A 20,240-nucleotide genomic window follows, 5' to 3' on the forward strand; every position below is an offset into this window, starting at 1 on the left:
CCTGATGATGACAAAACATTGTCGAAACGTTGTACATTTACTGTTGTGTTAAACTTATATTAAAGTTTTTCTTCATTACCCATTCAGGCCGTCTCCAACCATTATTAGTAGCTTTCTGTTTAGTGGATATTTTTGTTAAATCTTCATATAGCTGAATATTTACTTTATAGTCACAAAAAAACATTGCAATCTCAAGATTTGCAACACAGAGGTATTTTGCGTTCTTTAACTGGTGTAAGAGTGTATATATATATATCTGTGCGTGTGTGTATATATATTATAATTTACAAAGAACTAGGGTTAATTTGTAAAGCTTTGCATAATTACTAGAGGACGCTATGCTTAGTTTATCGCAATGGCTGTTTCAGTGCCGAATATAAACTTAAAGCGTAAATATGATCATATCGAAGATAAAACCCTCCGTTATTCATCAAAGCAAAATAAAATTACTGGTAATGTAATTTAAAGTAGTTTTGAATAAGATCATTTGATAAGCGTGATCATAAATTAATAATAAGAGGTTAAACAGTTCCTATCTCAGTTCCCTTCACTTGGCGGAATGTAATTAGGCCTATTGTAAACTAATTACTATACACTATACTATAGTCTATACTATGTGTATTAGTATTACCACCTTATTTAGGTTATAGTGTAGTCTATAAATTTTCACTATAGAATAGTCTAATTAGACTAACATATTAAGTTTAGACTTAATAAGTAAAATAAGACAGGGTACTACAAGTACAACAGTACAATAAACTGATGAAATATGGTAGTACTCGTAATATTAGTTATAACTAATGATATGTTAAGTATCGTAATTACTATATCATTTTAATTATCAGTGTGTAATATATTTATATGTTATTGCTAGAGAGCATTACTGTACAATAGTAATGCTACTATAAGCAAGTAATACTAATAGTATAATATTACAATATTTTGTGATTGTAGTGGTTAGTAACCTTGCTGCTCAGTCATCTAAATATAATTACTAATTCACTGAGTAACTGGATATTAGTTTTATTGGACAACAAGAAACAATTTGGTCCTTCATTCTTCAAGTCTGCCCATGCACATTCATCCTTGAGAAAAATAAACATTTATCTCCTCTTTTAATTTTTATTTTTCAGAAAATGATTGATTCTCTTCTTTAATTGCTTAAATTCTTGTTTTGATGTCAACTTATTCAGTCACCCTGTTAGCTGGCACTTAGTCTACCTTTTCTAGGTCATAAACTTGTGTTCTCTCATCTTATTTAATTTAAGAACATATGATAAAGAAAACAGAGGTTGTTATCTTTTCTCTATCCCTTGGATAATTTTGTAAACTTTAATAAGACTGTTTACTACCCTCATTTTCTGAAGAGAAAATAAGAGATATTAACCTGTACAGTGTATGGGCTTCACTAATTATTGACAAAAATCAAGACACTTATTTTAGTAAAGAAGCAGTGACGTTTATAATTTACATGTTGGACAAGTAGTTTTTTTTTGTTGTTGCTTACATCATTTCATACTGTTGCTAAAAAAACACTAGACAGATTTCTAGAGAGCCATGTAAGTTCCTGAGTATTCTGAACTTGGAAGTGTAGCAAGTGCTGTACACACAAATACTTAAATTACATACCTGTAAATCTCAAACCAAAGCTGTATACACAAATATACACATTCCTTTAATTCACAAACTCTCAGTCATACAAACATATTTAAGTTAATACAATGATGTTATTACATTATCTCTAAATGAAATCAATTAATGTAACAAAATAATCAACTAATTGAAAATAGTGTTTCTGATTACTATTGTTTTTGATTTTTCCAACAATTCAAGTAATCCAAATATTGCTATTATGATTTCTGATTATTATTTTTGATTAATTCAAGGTTATTGAGCTTAATTATAGTGTCACAGTTCATGAAAATAATTAACTGATCAAAATTAGGGTTTCTGATTATTTCTATTTTTGATTATTCCAACTATCCAACTCTTGTGAGAATAATCCATCTATTGAACCCAATTATTAATTGTTTATCAAATTTCACTAATTGCCTAGCTGTATTTCACTATAAATATCAAGACTCCCACCTTCAATGGTCCCAAACAATAGTTTATAGAGCACCTAACCAAATCCATGTATAAACTGTTTGAGAATTTCTTTATACCTAATGACTTTGCTACTCGTATTCTCTAATCAAACAAGTTAGGTTATTAGTAATAAATTTGCACACATCACAATGGCACTGAGTAAAATCCAAAATATAAGTTGAATTGCCTGATGTCAAACACTCCTAATGCCTGCCATATATATATATATATTGTGGCTATAAAAATATACAAATATGGCTAAAAGAAATGCTTGTTGGCTAAAAACAAGTTAAGATGGACTGTACTGGGTGGGCTAGGACATCTGAAGAGTAAGAGGTGATCTTATTGAATTTTACAAGATCATTCAGGAAATCAATACAAATATTTTGCTTTATATTCTAAATACAAAAGAACACAAGCTTAAGATTTGGAAAAGATAGGCTAGGCTTCAGTTAAAATAGTTCAGTTTTTCTACTAGAATTATTGGTTTGTGGAATGAGTTAACAGCAGCAGAGGAGGCTGGCATGTTACAAAAGTTTAAAATAAGAATTGATAATTTTAGTTTCTCCTCGTTTCTTTTGTAATTTTAACAGCACAGTTATGTTCCTGCTTTCAAGGTCTTGCTGCATACGAGTCATTTATATAAGTGTTCTTAATAAGTAATTATATCTTATTGTAAGTAAACACAGGTATCAATAACTATAAATTGGCTTCGTTTTTCTAATATTAAGTAGTTATGGAAGATTTATGTGAAAAAGTTGACCACTATTTAGTTCTTAGTCACACATTTTTTGTAATATTTCTTACAGAAAGAAGTCATCAACCTAATAAGGACAGGGGAAGAAATTGCCCATATTTAGACACTATAAATAGGTAGAACAGTGTTATTACTCTATTTTTGATGCGGAAAATTACTTTCAATTATTTGTTTCTAAGAAAAAATGCAAATAAAACGTATACATTGAATTTAATAGAAAATGATCTTGTTATGCTTGAGATTTTATTGTCAGTCCAACTTTCCCTATTCATTTATTTGTGCTAACCTCTGAAATTCCACTGTACTAATGGTCTTGAGTCACAAACAAAGATAGTATTTTTAGGTTTAAGAGATAATAAGTGAAAGGGGGGTTGTTTATGTATATATATATTTTTTAATGAAAAGGCATCACTTTAAAACATAAGTGATGAAATAATAGTTTAAATGACTTTTCATTTTTATGTCAAATTATTTTAGTGTGCCTGCTGGTGACTTCATCTGGCCCTTTTATTGCCACTTTAAGATTGAGTTGTTAGAGAATAACTATATTTTTGACAAGCTGTTAGTGAAGTGGATTTTGTTTTTAGAATTTAATAAAAGTAAAATATGAAGTTAATATATATATATATGTGTGTGTGTGTGTAAACATTTGTGTAATATAGTACTCTACTTCAGCTAGCTGTGCAAAACAAAACAATCCAACAGCAAAAAAATTATATAAATAGTAGTACTTCGAACCTTTACATCTAGTTACCAACAGCATATAAATATATACCACAAATGCACGATGTTTGAATAAAATAGCTGAAGTGAGATTTAATGCTGATGCCAATAAATGATGCCTTGTTTTATGTTTATGCCAATAATATGATGCTTTGTTAGGTTTCTGTATTTTTCATAGTTAATTTACGTTAATATATTTAATCTTTTTTTTTATATGTTTGAGTAACCTCCATATATTTACAATATATTAGCACTTGTGTAGATGAATAAAAAGTCACCCTAAATTGTATATCAGTTATTTGTTAATCACATTTACCTTGTTTTGAGCTCTACTTATCAAACAGTCAAATGATGCAATCTAGATGCATTTACTTTTCTCTTTTTTTGTATACTAAAGTATTATTCTGGACACTGAATGCATTAAGTATTTTATTTTCTTCTGATGTGTTTTAATTTCAGAAATGTCTTAGATTTTGACTTTGAGAAGCTCTGCTCAATTTCCTTATCAAGAATAAATGTGTATGCTTGTCTGGTCTGTGGCAAGTATTTTCAAGGTAAGAAAACTCATATTTTTGAATAGAACTTGATATTATTTAATAATTAAAGCTCTAATGGAAATGTGTGTTATGGTAAGTGGTATTTATTAGTTATATGCATAATAGATTATCTTAGTTTACTAACTAGCATTTAAATTTTTTTCGTTGCTTAGGATTTTGATAGAACTCATATTCCATTGTTATAATAACTGCAACACACTTCTCAGAGTATACAGTCAAAATACACAATTCCAACTCAAAGAATAAAGAACAAGTTAACATTTTGAAATTAGCTTACAGAATTGACTGCATTGAATCTCCATGAAGTGACAGATAGTTTTCAATAAGTAATTCAAACCTGACCAATAGAAAGTTGACAGAAATAGGAATTAATTTGACTGGCCATAATATGTTTAATTTTTACAGTTAAAAGCTACAGTAGCAGTACTGTGGGAACTACTAAATTTAAAAGATATTGTATTTTTACTTTGGCAAGTCTAGCAGCATTCAAATTTGATGACGAGGAACCCATATTGAGACTAATTGGAGAAACGAGAAGAAAATTGGAAACCATATTCACAGAACACAATAAAAAACCATCCCATGTTTTTCACCATTGCAACTCAAAACACCAAACAAACAAATTAAAAATTAAGGAATCCATCTTAATTGAACAAAACAACCCTACTCTAAACCAACACACTGGGGTGCCAAGATATCTCTTCTAAGTCGTGCAACAGTATCCAGATGTGTGACATCTTTGTTCCATACTGTGTGTGTGTGTGTGTATATATATATATATATATATACATATATGTCTGTATCAGTGTAAACTACTTGTACCTGATGATGACAACACTTGTCTAAACGTTGTATATTTGCTGTTATGTTAAACTTATATTAAAACTTTTCTTCATTACCCATTCAAGCCGTCACCAAGCATTATCTAGCAGCATTACTTCAAATTAATGAAATAATTTTCAAGCTCCTGATGCACAGTCACAAGGACAGATTTTTAATAGTTGCCTAAGAATAAAAATGAAATTTCATTGAAATGTGAATCATAATTTTGAAGCTTATTAATCTTCTAAGTTCATGTATTATGTTACTGAAGTAGAAACTGATGAGAATTTGCAATGAGAAAATGTATTATATATTGATAGAATGTTTTTATTGTTAAATTAAAAGTTTTAGATGAATTGTCTATATTGTAGTGAATAAAAATACAAATCATGCTACATATGAAAAGCTAATAATCTGTTATTTAAATGCAAAATAATGTTCTTATTTTTCAGAACCAAAGTAAAAGTTGCACAGCCAATAAAGCTTGAATTTGTTTGCTGCATAAGTACAAAGAAATAAAGAAACATATATGTTAATTTTGTTAACTTATTACTTGAACATAATGTACATGTATAGAAACTTTTTAAGAAGTGCCCTTTTTTATGTTAAGTAATATAAAGAGTTTAACAAAAGCTATCTAATTAAAGAAATATCTGTGTTGTTAAAGTTTTGTCTAAAACTCTGTATGACCTCTGCAATATTGATAAAAAAATAATTTTCTAAAGTTGATTTAAATATTGAATATCATTCATAGGCACTGTAAAATATAAGGGTTCCACAAACTTTGATCATAACTATGACTTTACATGAGTTCCTTATTTTTAAACATAATTGTTTCACATGATATACATGTTGTCTAAATCATTCAATAAGTGTGAAAATGATTTGATATATAATGCTTACAGTTTTAAGAACTCATTTAAACTTAAAAGATTCCACGGCTGTGACTGCTGAAACGTGACTTGCATTACATGACCTTCTTGTACATTAGTTTTTAATTGTGGTCAGTTACGTGCAGGTGTAATGTTATGTTATTAGTCACAACAATATTCATTTGTTTGAAGTTCCTCCAGTTAACAGCCAAGTATTACCGAAGTTTGAAACTTTCTGTAACAAGTCATATTTAGTATAACATTACTATCAAGTTTCATTTATCTCTAGGAAGATGTACCTTATGAAAGTGCATGAATTGTGAAATTTTATGAATTACTAACTGGTTTAACTGTTCACAGAGGAAAGACATAGAGGTCTTGTTGGGAAGTAACTTAAAGAGGTCAGATACAAATTCTGCCCCTCTTCATCGCTCTGTGGGGAGCTTTAAGGGTACATTCGAGGTTTGGTGGCAACCAGTCCAGCAGTTTTCCAGTTATAAGTGCACACACACACACATATATATTTGTCAATTAATGGTTTAGAGTTGAGACAAATTACCTATATTACTATGAGTCTATTGTTATAGAAACTGTCCAATTTTTGAAGTAAGAACAAAACCTTAGCCATCCCGGAGTCATCATTTTTGGCAGTTAATTATACCTAATGTCATAAATGATACAAAAATTAGAATCTTAAAAAGCAAAAAAACTACTAAAGGAATTCAAACTATCAGTATCAGAATAGCACTTGAATGTTACAGATTTACTGTTCTTCCAATTTTACATTCTTGGCATAGAAAAATGTGTGTTATGATAGAGTAATGACTAGTGATACAAAAATATACATGATGCATGAGGTTTTTAGTTGCGTACTCCATGAATGTGATTTCTTCATGCTGCTACTGTGACATGAACAAGAAGTTACATAAACTTTTGTATAACTGGCTGCATAATATTTAATACTTTGTTTAGCAAGTTGACACAGGGTGTTTCATGTACTTCTGTATCACACAAAATATTCTATGCCCTACTACCCAATTATATCTTAAATGTTTCTTCCTTTAGGCTTCATAATAATTATGTAAAAAATAGTTGTTGGTCTTTGTTATCTGAATTTTAATATTATCTAAACAATATCCTGTTATTCAGAAATCTGTTATAAGTATCTTGGAATCTGTAACCATGCGACTATAAAGGAGAAAGCATACATTACTGACATTTTGTGTTATTGAAAATACTCTAGTTTTCTGAACATCTCTTCAATTGGTTATCATTTAGAATAGTTTAAAATTGATTGTATAACTTTTTGTTATATTTTTTTTTCTATTTACTGTATCATATTGAAATAATGCTGGCAAATCTTAATGATATTCTTATTACCAGTTAGTATTTCTTTTTAGTCATGAACTGTATTAGAAAAAATAACATGTTAACTTATGAATGTGAACACTATTGTCACAATAAAACTAATTTCAATTTAATTTTTTTATGACATATATAAAATAATAGACAAAATTATTTATAGTGTCTTAAGAGATAGTTTTAGTTTTTCTTCTCCCTTTAGCATTGTTATTTTAAACACAATTTGTTTCTTGTACTTGACATTGTTATAACTGTTAATATATATTACTCTAAATATATATTATTTAAAGAAACAAGAGTTGTTTTTGTAGAACTATTTACTGTATGATATATTATGTATAATGGTAAGTTTTTCTAGCAGTTTCGTTTTTAAACTGTCATTAAAAACTGTCATGGGTGATGCAGTTTGATCACCTGTATACATATATTTCCTACAATGTAAATATAATTTAGCTTTTCTTTGTGCTCAAGTGTACATTTGTTTCTGTTTGTTCCTACCAAAATACTTTTTACATGTGCATTTTTTAATTAAAAAATCTTAAAAATAATTAACACATATTAAAGAACAAGTAATAAATACATTTGGTAAAAGTCTATAGAATACAGTTCATGTTAAGATGTATTTTTATGTAATTTAAATTTTAGAACCACAGTGAATAATACCAAATTAGTCATATATTTATTGAGAAAAGATTTGTGTATACAAGAAATGTTGTTTACAGTGTGAACTTCAAACCCATCAAAATATTTATGTAATTCATAAGTTGTATAATGATCATTTAGTAAAGTTTATTTGATACAGAGTAATAATTTTTTCCAGGAAGAGGAACAAACACTCATGCACACACGCACAGTGTACAGGCAGGTCACCATGTTTTTCTCAACCTTCAAACTCTACGTTTCTACTGCATCCCAGACAATTATGAAATTATTGATTCTTCTTTAGACGATATCACTGTAAGTAAAAGTGTATATGTTAAATAACTTTTTTTGTTGTGAAGTAATGGGATCTAACTTTTTTTTCTAAATAAGAGTTAAAGAAAATGCTTACCAGTTCTAAAAAAACACAATACATCTTTTGCATTGTTTGAAACTTCTCTGTGCATTTGTTGATCAGCTTGTACATAAGAACATGTCTTAGGTTATATTTAGGGCAAAGGTCATACTAGCTTTTAAAAAGTAAATTTTTTTAAAACATGGTTTCTAAAATTCTGCATTTTCAACTGTAATGTCTGTTTCTTCTTTTACGTATTGCATCGAAACATTTAATTTCAAATATAACGTTATTTCAGATTAAGTTAACATGCAAACAGTAGTGCATCATCCAAAGTACCTAATGCCAAACACCATGCACATGTGCAGTGGTATAGGGGTTACCAGGTATCCCAGAGTTATATGTTAAGTTCATTTATTGTTGAATACTTAAAAACAATGAAAGATTTATTCATTTATCACTAACCTATTGGAACAGTACTGTGAACATTTTTCTAGACAATTGGTATTGTTTTATATGTTCATAAGCATGTTTGCAACAACATTAGAGTCTTAAGTGTTATATCTGTAAGTAAACAGTAACTCAATTGCTTTATTACAAACCAAAGGGAATAAATAATCGTAATCTATTTATTTATTAGGCAAATGCATGCTTATCTACAATGAAAATTTAGTATTTTGGATATCCTTCGAGTAGCCTAGGTTCAAAATCAAACAGCATAAAAATTAGAATAACATCAATTTAGTTTTTAAGTTAAAGCTTTTGATAATTAAAACTATCTTAAAAAGTTTGAAAACTATTAGAAAATGAATAGAATAAAATTAGAAAGATTATTCAGATAATATAATAGTATTGTGTTAACAATACTGTTTAATTGTTCCATGCTAGCTGCTGTATTTTTTATTTTTATGATGATAGTATGATAAGTGGCAACATTTTTAAAGTTAGCTCTGTAACACTAACAAAATTTTCAGTATATTTTACATGAAAGAAGAATCACTTCTGTTATAATAATATAGTATTTTGGATTAATTAGTGGCAACTATATAGTCCTAAAGTAACCCAAACAAGTCAACCAGTGTTAAAATAAAGTTAATATATTTTGTGGGGGAAAAAAATGTTTTAATTATCATAGCTTTACCTTACAAAGTTTAAAACCCAGTAGAGAATAGTAGTAATAAAGCCCAGAGTCTAAACAGATAACATTAGTTTTATTGTGGTGACAGCAATGTTTAAAATCTCAACTGGAAATATGGCTGAATGAAATAGTAATGCACTCTTTGTTACTGAACTCCTATGGCTTTTAGCACAGACAGCCCTCATGTTTCTTTGTGCAAAATTCAAAACAAGCTTATGGCTTTTGGATGTATGCACTTAGGTGTTTATTCTTTAGTTTTTGTTAGGAGGATGCTTGGAACAATGAAACATTTTTCATGTTGCATTACATAAAAAACATTGGTAATTTTAACCATTAGGTTTTGTGTCACATCAGCATTTTAGAAATGCAGTAGTGTTAATTTTTGTGTTTTATTTAAATTTCCTTCATATATGCAGAATTCTCTGTTAATACAACCTTTGTTTATGGCTTATAGTCTGGTTCACTTTTCAGAAAAGTGGTCAACATCAAGCATTTTGGGGTAATTTTTGGCAAACAGTTGATTTTGGTCAATTTGAGGGTGCTAAATTCAAAACTTTTGTTTGCTTATATCACCCCCACCCCCACTCCCCTAGCAAATGGTTCCTTCACCCTCAAAATTAAAAATCAAAATGGCTGTCCATAAACCTCCAAAAATCAGTGACCATTACCTTGTACACCTAAAAAAGTGAAGCAAAATTTGTGTCTCAAGCATTTAATCACAATGTTTTCTGTCTTTGTTACAGACCTAAATGGTTCTTTGAACTAAACAAGAGGGAATCGTCAATAGCCATGGCATTTGAAATTCTTTTAGGCAGGATTAGAGTAAGTGAGATCTTTGTTTCCCTTTTTATTAGCTGTATTTTTGTGCGCCACTAATACCAAGCATGTGGGGTGCTTATACCTGATTCAATTTTATTACTCATCAGGCTCTCTACTTGCCTACCTTCAAATTGAAATTGTTTAGACAAGATTAGAATAAATTAATCTTTGAGACCTTGCTAGCATGTATGAAGTGAAAGCCTCATGTATGGGAAAGGACAAAATCAAGACAATTAAAGCTGACCTGAATGAAATCATGAAACATGAACTGTCACCAGTCCCTCTTTCTTTAGCAGCATTGGATGGCTCTCTGAGATCAGGATCAAAGTCACTTCTAGATGATGAGCTGATAGTAAAGATCAGTTGCCCTAAGAGCCTGCTCCATATGAAGATGCAACACTGATAATTGATGATATGTCTGTAGTTCATATCCTTGGAAAACATCAAGAGGCAAAAATCTTTGGAGATTTTGCTAGTGTTTTCTGTGCGCTGGTCTTTAAGGCAGGAGAAAAATTCAAGCAGCTTGACATTGTCTTTGATCATTATAAAATCTTGTCTGTGAAGTCCACCACTTGACACAGGTGCAACAAAACCAAGAAACGAACATCAATCAGAAAGTTAATTCGGTCTTCCGATGTTCCTCTACTTAATGACGGGGCAGGATTTTTAGCTGTTACTGAAAACAAGATTGAATTGGTTGAGTTCCTATCAGTGGAAATTTCAAAGCAGGCAACATAAGCTGAAATACCTGTGATTGTAAATACAGGGGGATTTATTCAGGAAAGTCTAGTCTTTTGCAGCCAATCAGATATTACTGTGATACTTTTTCAAAGCTCCCAGGAAGAAGCAGATACATGTATAATATTGCACTGTATCCATTCCAGCACTTCTGTCATTATTGTACAAGCTCAAGATATATTACTGTTGCTACTTGCTCATTTTGAGAAATTTCAGTGTGAAGAGTTGTGGATGAAAGCAGGTTCTCAGAATCTTCCCAAATTCATCCCAATTCATGAACTTGTCACTGCTATGCACTTTGTCCAACCTTCTGCCATTTCATTTCCTTAGCGGCAGTGACTCAACATTCTTTTTGGCAGCCAATAGCAAGAAATTAGCTTTGAGATGCTTTTTTGAGCACATCACACTCCTAGATGGACTTGGTGTTGCCCCTTTGACATTAAAAAAAATAAAGAATGCTGAAAATTTTGTATGTAAAATTTTTGAACCTGCTCTTGAAGCTGATAGAATTGACCAAGTACAAGTGGTCCAATTAAAAAATGCTCAGCAGTTAGACAAACTTCCTTCAACTTGTGATTCTCTCAAGTTTCATATCATGAGAATACACTACCGGACTCTCATTTGGATACAAGCACAGATTCCATTTCCAGAGCTTCCACCTGTGACTGATTATGGTTGGGTACTTGAAGATAGTCAGTTACAGCTGGTTCTCTCCTCTGTAACTCCAGTACCACAAGTATGTGAAGAACTGATCACATGTCAGTGCAAGACGAGATGTTCAACAATGTGGTGCAAGAGTTGAAAGACAAAGTTGGGATGCTGTGGAGCATGCAAATGTGCAGGCAATTGTATGAACATGGACAACTAGTTTTTCTCTTTATAAGATTTTCTAAATTAACATATGACCAAAAGCTATCCTCTACTATTGAGTATTGATTTTGTGTTTCAGTTTAGACATACCAATTACTATTTAAGGCAGTTATGCAGAAAGAAATGGCAGCCCATAAACCTAAATAAACGCAGCCTTTTGGGCACCATTTTGTGTTGTTTTTGGAAGAATGAGACAAAATTTAGGTTTGTAATCGGTATTTTTGAACTCGGCATTCACAAATTGACTCAATCTCCATACTTAAAGAAAATTTCACTCTATTTGTTAAAAGATATATAACCAAACCCCAGGGGTAAATGATAGCCATTTTGTTTTTCAATTTTGAGGGTGAAGGAGCCATTTGCTAGGTAAGCAAACAAAATTTTTGAATTCAGCACCTTCAAATTGACCAAAATCAATTGTTTGCCATTAATTATCCCAAATTATCCATCTTTTCTAGCACCTTTATTGGAAAAATAAACCCGACTATAACCAGATGTTTTTATCTCAGGTTGATCTGGACAAATGAGATATATGGAGAAAGTTTGTACTGGTTTATCACAGTGAATGAGGTCATCAGTGGATAAGTTTCTATTATTCTTTTTTGTTGTTGTGGTTGGAAGTTCCTTAAATTCATGAGGTTGCAACTGGCTTCACTCTTGCTGTAACTTGGACTCCTGAATAATGCTTACACACTTTCCAACTTTTAAATAACAGATCAAATTTTTAGTCACTGTGATCATCTTGCTGTTTGGTATTCCAGAGTGGGAAAATCCAACACTGATTCACATGGACCACAGCTCCCCCCCCCCCCTCTCTTTACTAGTAGCTCTCATTTCATTCTGTTTCTGACTTTCTGCTGTTTAGGATTTTGAGATGTTGTTATAAAAGTTGTTTCATCAGTAACTCAGTCAACTTGCAATCTGTATCAACCCAGCACATGAAAGCTGTAACTGGTTGAGTGTCATTATATTTTTAGATGAAGAAATTTAGGCTGATTAATTTAAGAATAATTTTCTTTTTAGTAAACTGATCATTGCTGCTTATTGTAAACAATCCTAATTTTTTGTAGTTTAGTTGCTTTTCTCATCACCCTAATATTTTTTTTTATCACAAGATGCTTCACATTATGTTGTGTCGTCTACATTGATTTTGATCGTCTTTGGCTTTCTGTGTCAGTTATGATGCTGTAGTTGAAACTGGTAGTACAAATTCTGTGATCTGTAGGAAAAAAACTTTGGAAAGATAAGCCATCAAAAAAAATTCTCCATTAAGTGGGTGTAAATAAGCTGAGTTAAAGAAAGCCCTTTATATACATTTATGATATGTTCTTATTTCCAGGATTCATTTGTTTCCATTTTCCAATATTGTATTAATCAGTGTAGCCTAACAGCTTAGACTTTTTAATTTCATATAATAATACCATTACCATGTCTGAAGGTTGACAACAGCATGAACATAGTGATGATTTTTGTACATATCCTTGTTATTAGTCTTCTTTATAGCATCCATTATTAAAGACAGAGTTTAGTGATAGAGTTTTAACATATGATGGTTTCAAATTGTTCTTAAGTGGTGGTAAAATCACTACCAGATTCTACATATTTACTAACATCCTTTTCAGTGAACTATAAACTGGCTTTGATAATCCTGTATTTGTAATGCAAGTAAAATATGTAAAGGATACCAAGAACGTTTGAAAACGGTAGCAAAAATGCTTCAGGTTTATGTTTTCTAAACTGTGTTACAATAAGTTACCGTAGCATCTTGTACTGGTAATAGCAGTTGTGTAATTTTTGGGGAATTTAAGTAACATAATAAGTCCAAAATAATCTACCACAAGTTAGATCTAAACAATGTTTGAAAACCACAGTCAGAAAAACAAAAGCAACCTTATAATCAATGACTGTCGTGTAATTTGTGTATGATATACTAAACTATGCCCCCATTACTATATGACTTTAGCTTTAGTTATGTAATGTTATTCAAATTGCAGGGTCTTTAGATGATTTTTTCCTTTGTCTGCCTGGGCCTGGCATGGCCAGGTGGTTAGGGCACTTGACTCGCACTCTGCGGGGTCATGAGTTCGAATCCCTGTCATCCAAAACATGCTCGCCCTTTCAGCTATGGAGGCATTATAATGTGATGGTCAATCTCACTATTTATTGGTAAAAGAGTAGCCCAAGAGTTGGTCAACTATGCCCTATTTTCCTATTTTATATCAAAAGTTGGAAAATAAAGAAATTAAATCAGAGTCTGTGATTTATAGTAAATTACTGAAGGGTTTTTTTAATCTTCACTGTTATTTTAAAGTGGGCAGAATGACAATAGAAAAAAAGTGTCATTACTTTTTTAAAAGATATCCATTTAATAATCAAACATGTAAAAAGTTTAAAACAACTGTTTGTGCAATAATACTTGTAGATTTATTTCAGTACAAGATTTCATCTCTAACATTTGAATAACAAATACATTTAATCAAATAATTGTTTATGATTATACTAGTTCTATCTGGTTTTCAGTGTAATTAACTTAGTACAAATATAATGGCACTCCTGATATTTTTTTTTATTTTAGGTTTTAATTCTTTGATTCTTAGTGCTTCCAGAATTTCTTTTTGTTTAGATTTTTCTTTGCATTCAGTGTTTAAACATTTTAAAAATTTATGTTGTGTTGTTTTTTAATCATACATTAATTTGTGATTGATTTTTCATTTTTCATGTTCCTTACATCTGATCATTATTTTCCTACCTGTTTCACCTATACAGAAACTTTTGCAATCTAAACATTCTATTTTATACACTATGCTATTGCTATATTTTTCTTTTACGGATCAATACCACTTGTAGGTGTTATTAGTGAAAAATTAATCAACTTACTTTACAACTGAAGAAAAAACCACAAATTAAACATAAAAACTAAAACCTTAACTACACCATGAACCAATGTTAAAAGTTTTCTATGAAAGCTGTAAGATAATAAAAAATATGGAATGGCACCTATGTATAAAATAGAATACTTAGACTGCAGAAGTTTCTATATAGGAAAATAACGACCAAATGTAAGGAACATGAAAAATTAAAAAAGCAAAGTCAAACATAATTGATCATATAAGTGAAAAAAATTTGGAAGCACTAAGAATCAAATAATTGAAATGTAACCAAGTAAAACATCAGGAACACTGTTATATTTGCATGAAGTCAATTACATTTAAAACCAGATTGAGCTAGTATTATCGTAAACAATTATTTGACTGAATGTTTTTGTAATTTGAATGTTGTACATAATCGTATCTCATGTTAACATAAATACAAATCAAAACAAACTATTTTCATTTTGGAATATGTTATTGCACAAGCTGTAATTTGATACTCTCATCTTTTTGTATGAAAGAAATTTTTTTTCTAATTATTACTTTATGTTATGAAAAATCACTTAACTTTGATGTTTTTTTTTTCATCATTCCATACTTTTGTGTAAATTCCCTATGATTGTATTATATTTTGATCTCTCAGCTTCCTGTAAATATATATATATGATTTGTATATTTTTCTTACTAAATATTAGACTACCTACATGTATTATAAATAATAATCAAAATATAATTCTTGTAAAAATGTTCTCTTTTGTTTTTCAAAAGTATGTTTTGAAGCCAACATTTACTCCAGAAGAGATAGCCAAGTTAGATAGGAATGAAAAGATGTCCAGGGCTTATGATGGGACCACATATATGCCAGGTAACCAGTCCATTATTATGTATATTTATAAGCAGGTTTGTGTATTTGAAGTTTAAGTTATTTCTATAAACTCTATTCACCTATGCATAAATTTGGCCAAGTTTTCTTATATTAGTGATTTTCTTTAAATCTTTATTTCATAATTATTTATGCTGGTAATTTGAATTTGATTAACTACCCGTCATTATTTCGGCTAGTCAGTTATTAGTAATGTTGTAATTATTAAAATATATAGTTAATTGAATTTCAGTATAAGTAAGGCAAAATAAACTACAAACGTTTTTTTATGTTTGTGTGTTTTGACAAACATATATATTTTAATCCATATGCAGTGATTAATATGGTGTAGTTCAAGGAAATGTTACCGTTTATTTCACCAGTTTAAAGAAAACAGTCACCAAATATTCAGTTATTGTGAGAAAATGTTTTTAATTCCACTCATATGCTCTCTAACTCATTTACTCCCCCAGTAATAAGCTTGAAGGCTATAACACTAGAATTTGGCATTAGATTTTTAAAGCATGCACAGCATAGTTAGTGCAATGTGTACTTTTGCACTAAAACAAATCAAGTAATTCATGTATTATATCACAAGACATTTGTTCTTTCTTCCACTGTAGTTTATGTCTTTGCTGATTTCCTCTTATCTAAAATGTTTAATAGAAAACAAGTCACAAGTGTATGTTGATATTAATAAGAACAATTTAATTCAAGAGGTCTATGAATTGTGAAGTAAGTTGAAAGCAACTTCATTAAAGTTGCTCACTGCTTTGTACAGATCACAAAGAATTCAGAGATAATGGTTGAATGTGCATTTGTTTAACTAAACTAAGTATTCAAAATACGTTTTTATACAAACATATGTAGATATACATTTTTGTATTTATCTATGTAGATAATATACTTTTATATTTTTTCTTTGTTAATTTTATTTCCTATATCTGTTTGTTGTCTGTTAGTGGCTCAGCAGTTAAGTTGGGGCTTATAACACTAATATTCCTTGCAGTGGACACTGCACAGATAGCTTAAGTACAAAAAATATGTATTTATTAACACATTGCATGATCTTTTAGTTAAATCTAATATTTTTTCCTTCCCATTTTTATTTATGGTGGTAGCCTATGATTGAAAGGTTAAAGCTTGCTGATATGATTCTATCATTGAATTTGTATTTTAGAAGGAACGAAACCTCTATTCCAAAACATACTTCCCTACATTGATACTATAGCTATTTCTCGATCTCCAGGATTTCCACTCTTTGCCCATCTAAGCATTGAAAATGCTTGCTCCAGTCTTTTATACCACACTCGAATGCTCTTGGCAAATTCTAATTTGCAAAATTCTCCACCAACTTCAATGCGTCTTCTATCTAGGTACTGCATATATAAGCACCTCATTCAAATAATGTAATCACTTGTTCTCGACAAAACATATGGCACAGGTTTCTTTAAGCAGGAATGTTGTGGTTATTCACAATTTACGTTGCAACTTTGAACATGGTTAGTGTTATTATGGTTATATCTTTGTTTATATATATAAATTACTTTAACAACAACAAAAAGCAACAACGTACCAACGGATATGAATTCCCAAGTTAGTGTTTCTACTATGGAGGCCAGCCAGACCTCTTCCACCTCCCCTATCTGGTGTTTGTCAGTGGCCAGAGGAGGGGTCACTCTCAGTCGAAGATGTCCATGATATTATCTGTTGTGAGATGGAGACATATATACAGACCAAGGGTGTCTCTCTAGGGGAGTTCTGAGGCAGCTTTTGCAAATGACCTGGAACCAGTTGGAAAGAATTTAGACTTGCTTTTTCTGGCTCCTTCTTTTACTAGGTCAGCCTCAACAGAGGATCATCTTGATCAGCCACCTCCAACCTCAGGTGGTTACTCAGGTCTGTGAGGTTTTGGGATCTCTCCTATTGCATTTGACTCTACTCCTTCCTTGTTGGCAGAAAGGATGGCAAGTGACTACTTGGTTTTTCCTCCTCCTCCTGATATTGCTGTTTATGCTGGGAGATATGCCACTCAGTTATGCAACGGGATAGCTATGCCTTGTCCATCACGTTTATTGGAACAGCATGCTTTGGTTATTACCACCAGGAGGAGGTATATTTAGATTCTCAATGGATGGACCCCATTTTGGACCTGTGGGGATCTAGTTTGGAACCTGTGATCACTTTAAACAGGTTCCTAGGTCTATTGGTTCCCATAATAGAGTCCGTCCATATTCTTGAGGATCTTCGGCTCGGGTGGATTGTCGGTGACTATCTTGTTGGTGGGGGGAGCAGTGCAAACACGATTACATAACTTTCTGGACATCTGGAGTTCTTGCACCAGGGATCCATGGATACTCCATGTTCTGGCTTCAGGGTTGGTCATTCAGTTTACATCACCTCCACCATTATCTGCACAACCTGTTGCCTTTTCACCTCCAACAGATCCACGGTGAGTGAAACTTCGTTCCCATGCCATAAGAGAGTTGTTAGTCAAAAGGGAAGTAGAGAGGGTCAATCCTGTTCATCTGGGATTTTATTCCCTTTTATTTGTTGTACCCAAGGAGACAAGAGATTGGCGTCCAATCATCGATCTGTCTCGACTCAACCAATTTTTAGATCCTCCTCGCTTTACAATGGAATCTTTTCTCAACCTACGATGGCACTTTGCCCCAGTGCTCTGGATGACCAAGTTCGATGTTACCAATGCTTATCTCCATATTCCCATAGCGGAATCTTCCCAGAGATTTTGCAGATTTGTGCACATGGGTCAGGTGCTGCAGTTCAGGGCTCTACCTTTGGTCTTGCATCAGCACCATATGTCTTCTGCAGAGTTGTTTGAGCTTTTTCTCATTATCTGCATTCCTTGTGCCTGTGCACACATCATATGGACAACTGGCTCCTTCTGGCTCCATCCCGTCAATTAGCAGAACAACTCTCTCAGATTCTCCTTTTATCAGACTGGAAAAATCTATTCTGTCACCAACACAATATCTCGTTCATCTGGTTGTATTTTTCAATACTCATTTAAGTCGTGCTCAACCATGGAAAGATCCATCAGGCTTTTACTTTGTCTTCTTCTCCTACTGCTCATCCCTTGACCCTGTTATTCCTTTGGGACGAGCACATATGAGGTCCCTTCAGTGGTCACTGTTCAACCAAGGGATCATGCATTCTGATCCATTCTGTGTCATTATGCAGGAGCAACATTGTGGATTGCAAATAGTGGTTGGATCGGAACAACACTACTATTGGGGTACCCATTCCACCACCTTGTCCTGAGATCAATCTATTCACAGACACATCTCTTCAGGGATGGGGAGCTTATCTTCAAGGTCAGGAGTTCCAGGATATTTGGATGGAAGACAAGTCTACCCTCCATATCAACGTTCTCAAACTCCTTGCAGTACACTGGGCAATGGTTCAATGTCTGTCTCTCTTGAAGGGAAAAATTGTCATGATACATTCCTACCATTCCACAGTGGTATCTCAGATTTCTTGTCAAAGAGGCACACATTCATGAAACCATTGTTTTCATACCTTGGATATTCTCTACTGGGCTCATTCCCATCAGTCAATGTGGATTCTAGCTATAGTGTCAGCAGAGGTAAGTATATTTTGGAAGTTAACATTTTCCTAAACTGAAAATGTACTTCCAATAATACTTATCTCCGTTGACACTCTCCTGCTCTACCTCCTTACAAAAAGCCGGTTTACGTCTTGAAAAAGTTATTACATTATTTGAATGAAGTGCTTATATACAGTACCTAAATAGAGGATGCATTGAAGTTGGTGGAGAACTGAGGACAATTGAGAGGGATGTGAAAGACTGGAGCAAGCATTTTCAATGCTTAGATGGGCAAAGAGTGGAAACTGTGGAGATCAAGAAATAGCTATAGTGTCAGAGGAGATAATTATTATTGGAAACACATTTTCAGTTTAGGAAAATGTTAACTTTCTTATGTTAAATTTGTTTTTTTTTTATTTACATGTTATAGAAAAGTGTAGCTATTTCATTCTGTGATTAAATTTATAAATCTAAAATTATTTTGTTACAAATCACAGTACATGTCAAGTACTAAAAACCTGTATCAAATAGCAAAATGTTTTCCTTATGTGGGATGGGATACTGTAGATGGAACTATTTATTGAACTCTGCTGTGTATTAATGAATATGTTTTTTGTTTTTTTGTAATTTGTCTGCTTTCTTAGTTAAAAGCATGTGGTTCTGTAATTGGTGACCTTTGTGAAAAAAATGCTCTTTTATTGTAATTTACTTTAAAACTTTAATTGTAGTTCTTGTAATATTTAGTAATTTTTTGCTTGTTTTTGCCTTCACAGGAATTGTTGGTCTCAACAATATTAAAGCCAATGACTACTGCAATGTCATTTTGCAGGTAAGTTATGAAAAAAATAATACATCATACACAGATTAGATCTAAAAATTTGCAAGTTGTATGATACTATAGGCAGACATATTTATGATTTTATGGTATTACTTCTCATAACATTTTCATATGATTTCTACTTTCATATATAAACTGCTGGTACTATTATTGAGATGAAGATATAACAATTTTATAATGCATCACTGAGATACATGTACCAGAATGATTGTATATTTCTTATATGTAAAGTTTTTAATTATTTCACTAAACTTTAAGAATTAAAAAAATTGTGATTTTTTATCACATTGTCATTACTGTCAGTATGACTGTGTACAATTCCCTACAACAATCAATTACCCTATTTAAAAAACCAAAACCAA

The 20,240-nt window shown here is 31.6% G+C and overlaps 1 protein-coding gene across 1 annotated transcript in view; it reads left to right on the forward strand.

Annotated features, from left to right (window-relative positions):
• Positions 1-343: 343 nt before the first annotated feature.
• The window catches only part of LOC106465532 (U4/U6.U5 tri-snRNP-associated protein 2-like), a 33,458-nt gene continuing 13,561 nt past the window's right edge, over positions 344-20,240 (forward strand). Inside the window, exons 1-6 of the mRNA XM_013925757.2 lie at positions 344-452; positions 2,898-2,961; positions 4,028-4,122; positions 8,002-8,138; positions 15,379-15,475; positions 19,814-19,869. Coding sequence (XP_013781211.1) covers positions 356-452; positions 2,898-2,961; positions 4,028-4,122; positions 8,002-8,138; positions 15,379-15,475; positions 19,814-19,869 — 546 coding nt within the window. The 5' untranslated portion in view covers positions 344-355. The remainder of the gene's footprint in view (positions 453-2,897; positions 2,962-4,027; positions 4,123-8,001; positions 8,139-15,378; positions 15,476-19,813; positions 19,870-20,240) is intronic.

Source organism: Limulus polyphemus, unplaced genomic scaffold (assembly GCF_000517525.1).
Source record: "Limulus polyphemus unplaced genomic scaffold, Limulus_polyphemus-2.1.2 Scaffold1972, whole genome shotgun sequence".
Taxonomy (NCBI): domain Eukaryota; kingdom Metazoa; phylum Arthropoda; class Merostomata; order Xiphosura; family Limulidae; genus Limulus; species Limulus polyphemus.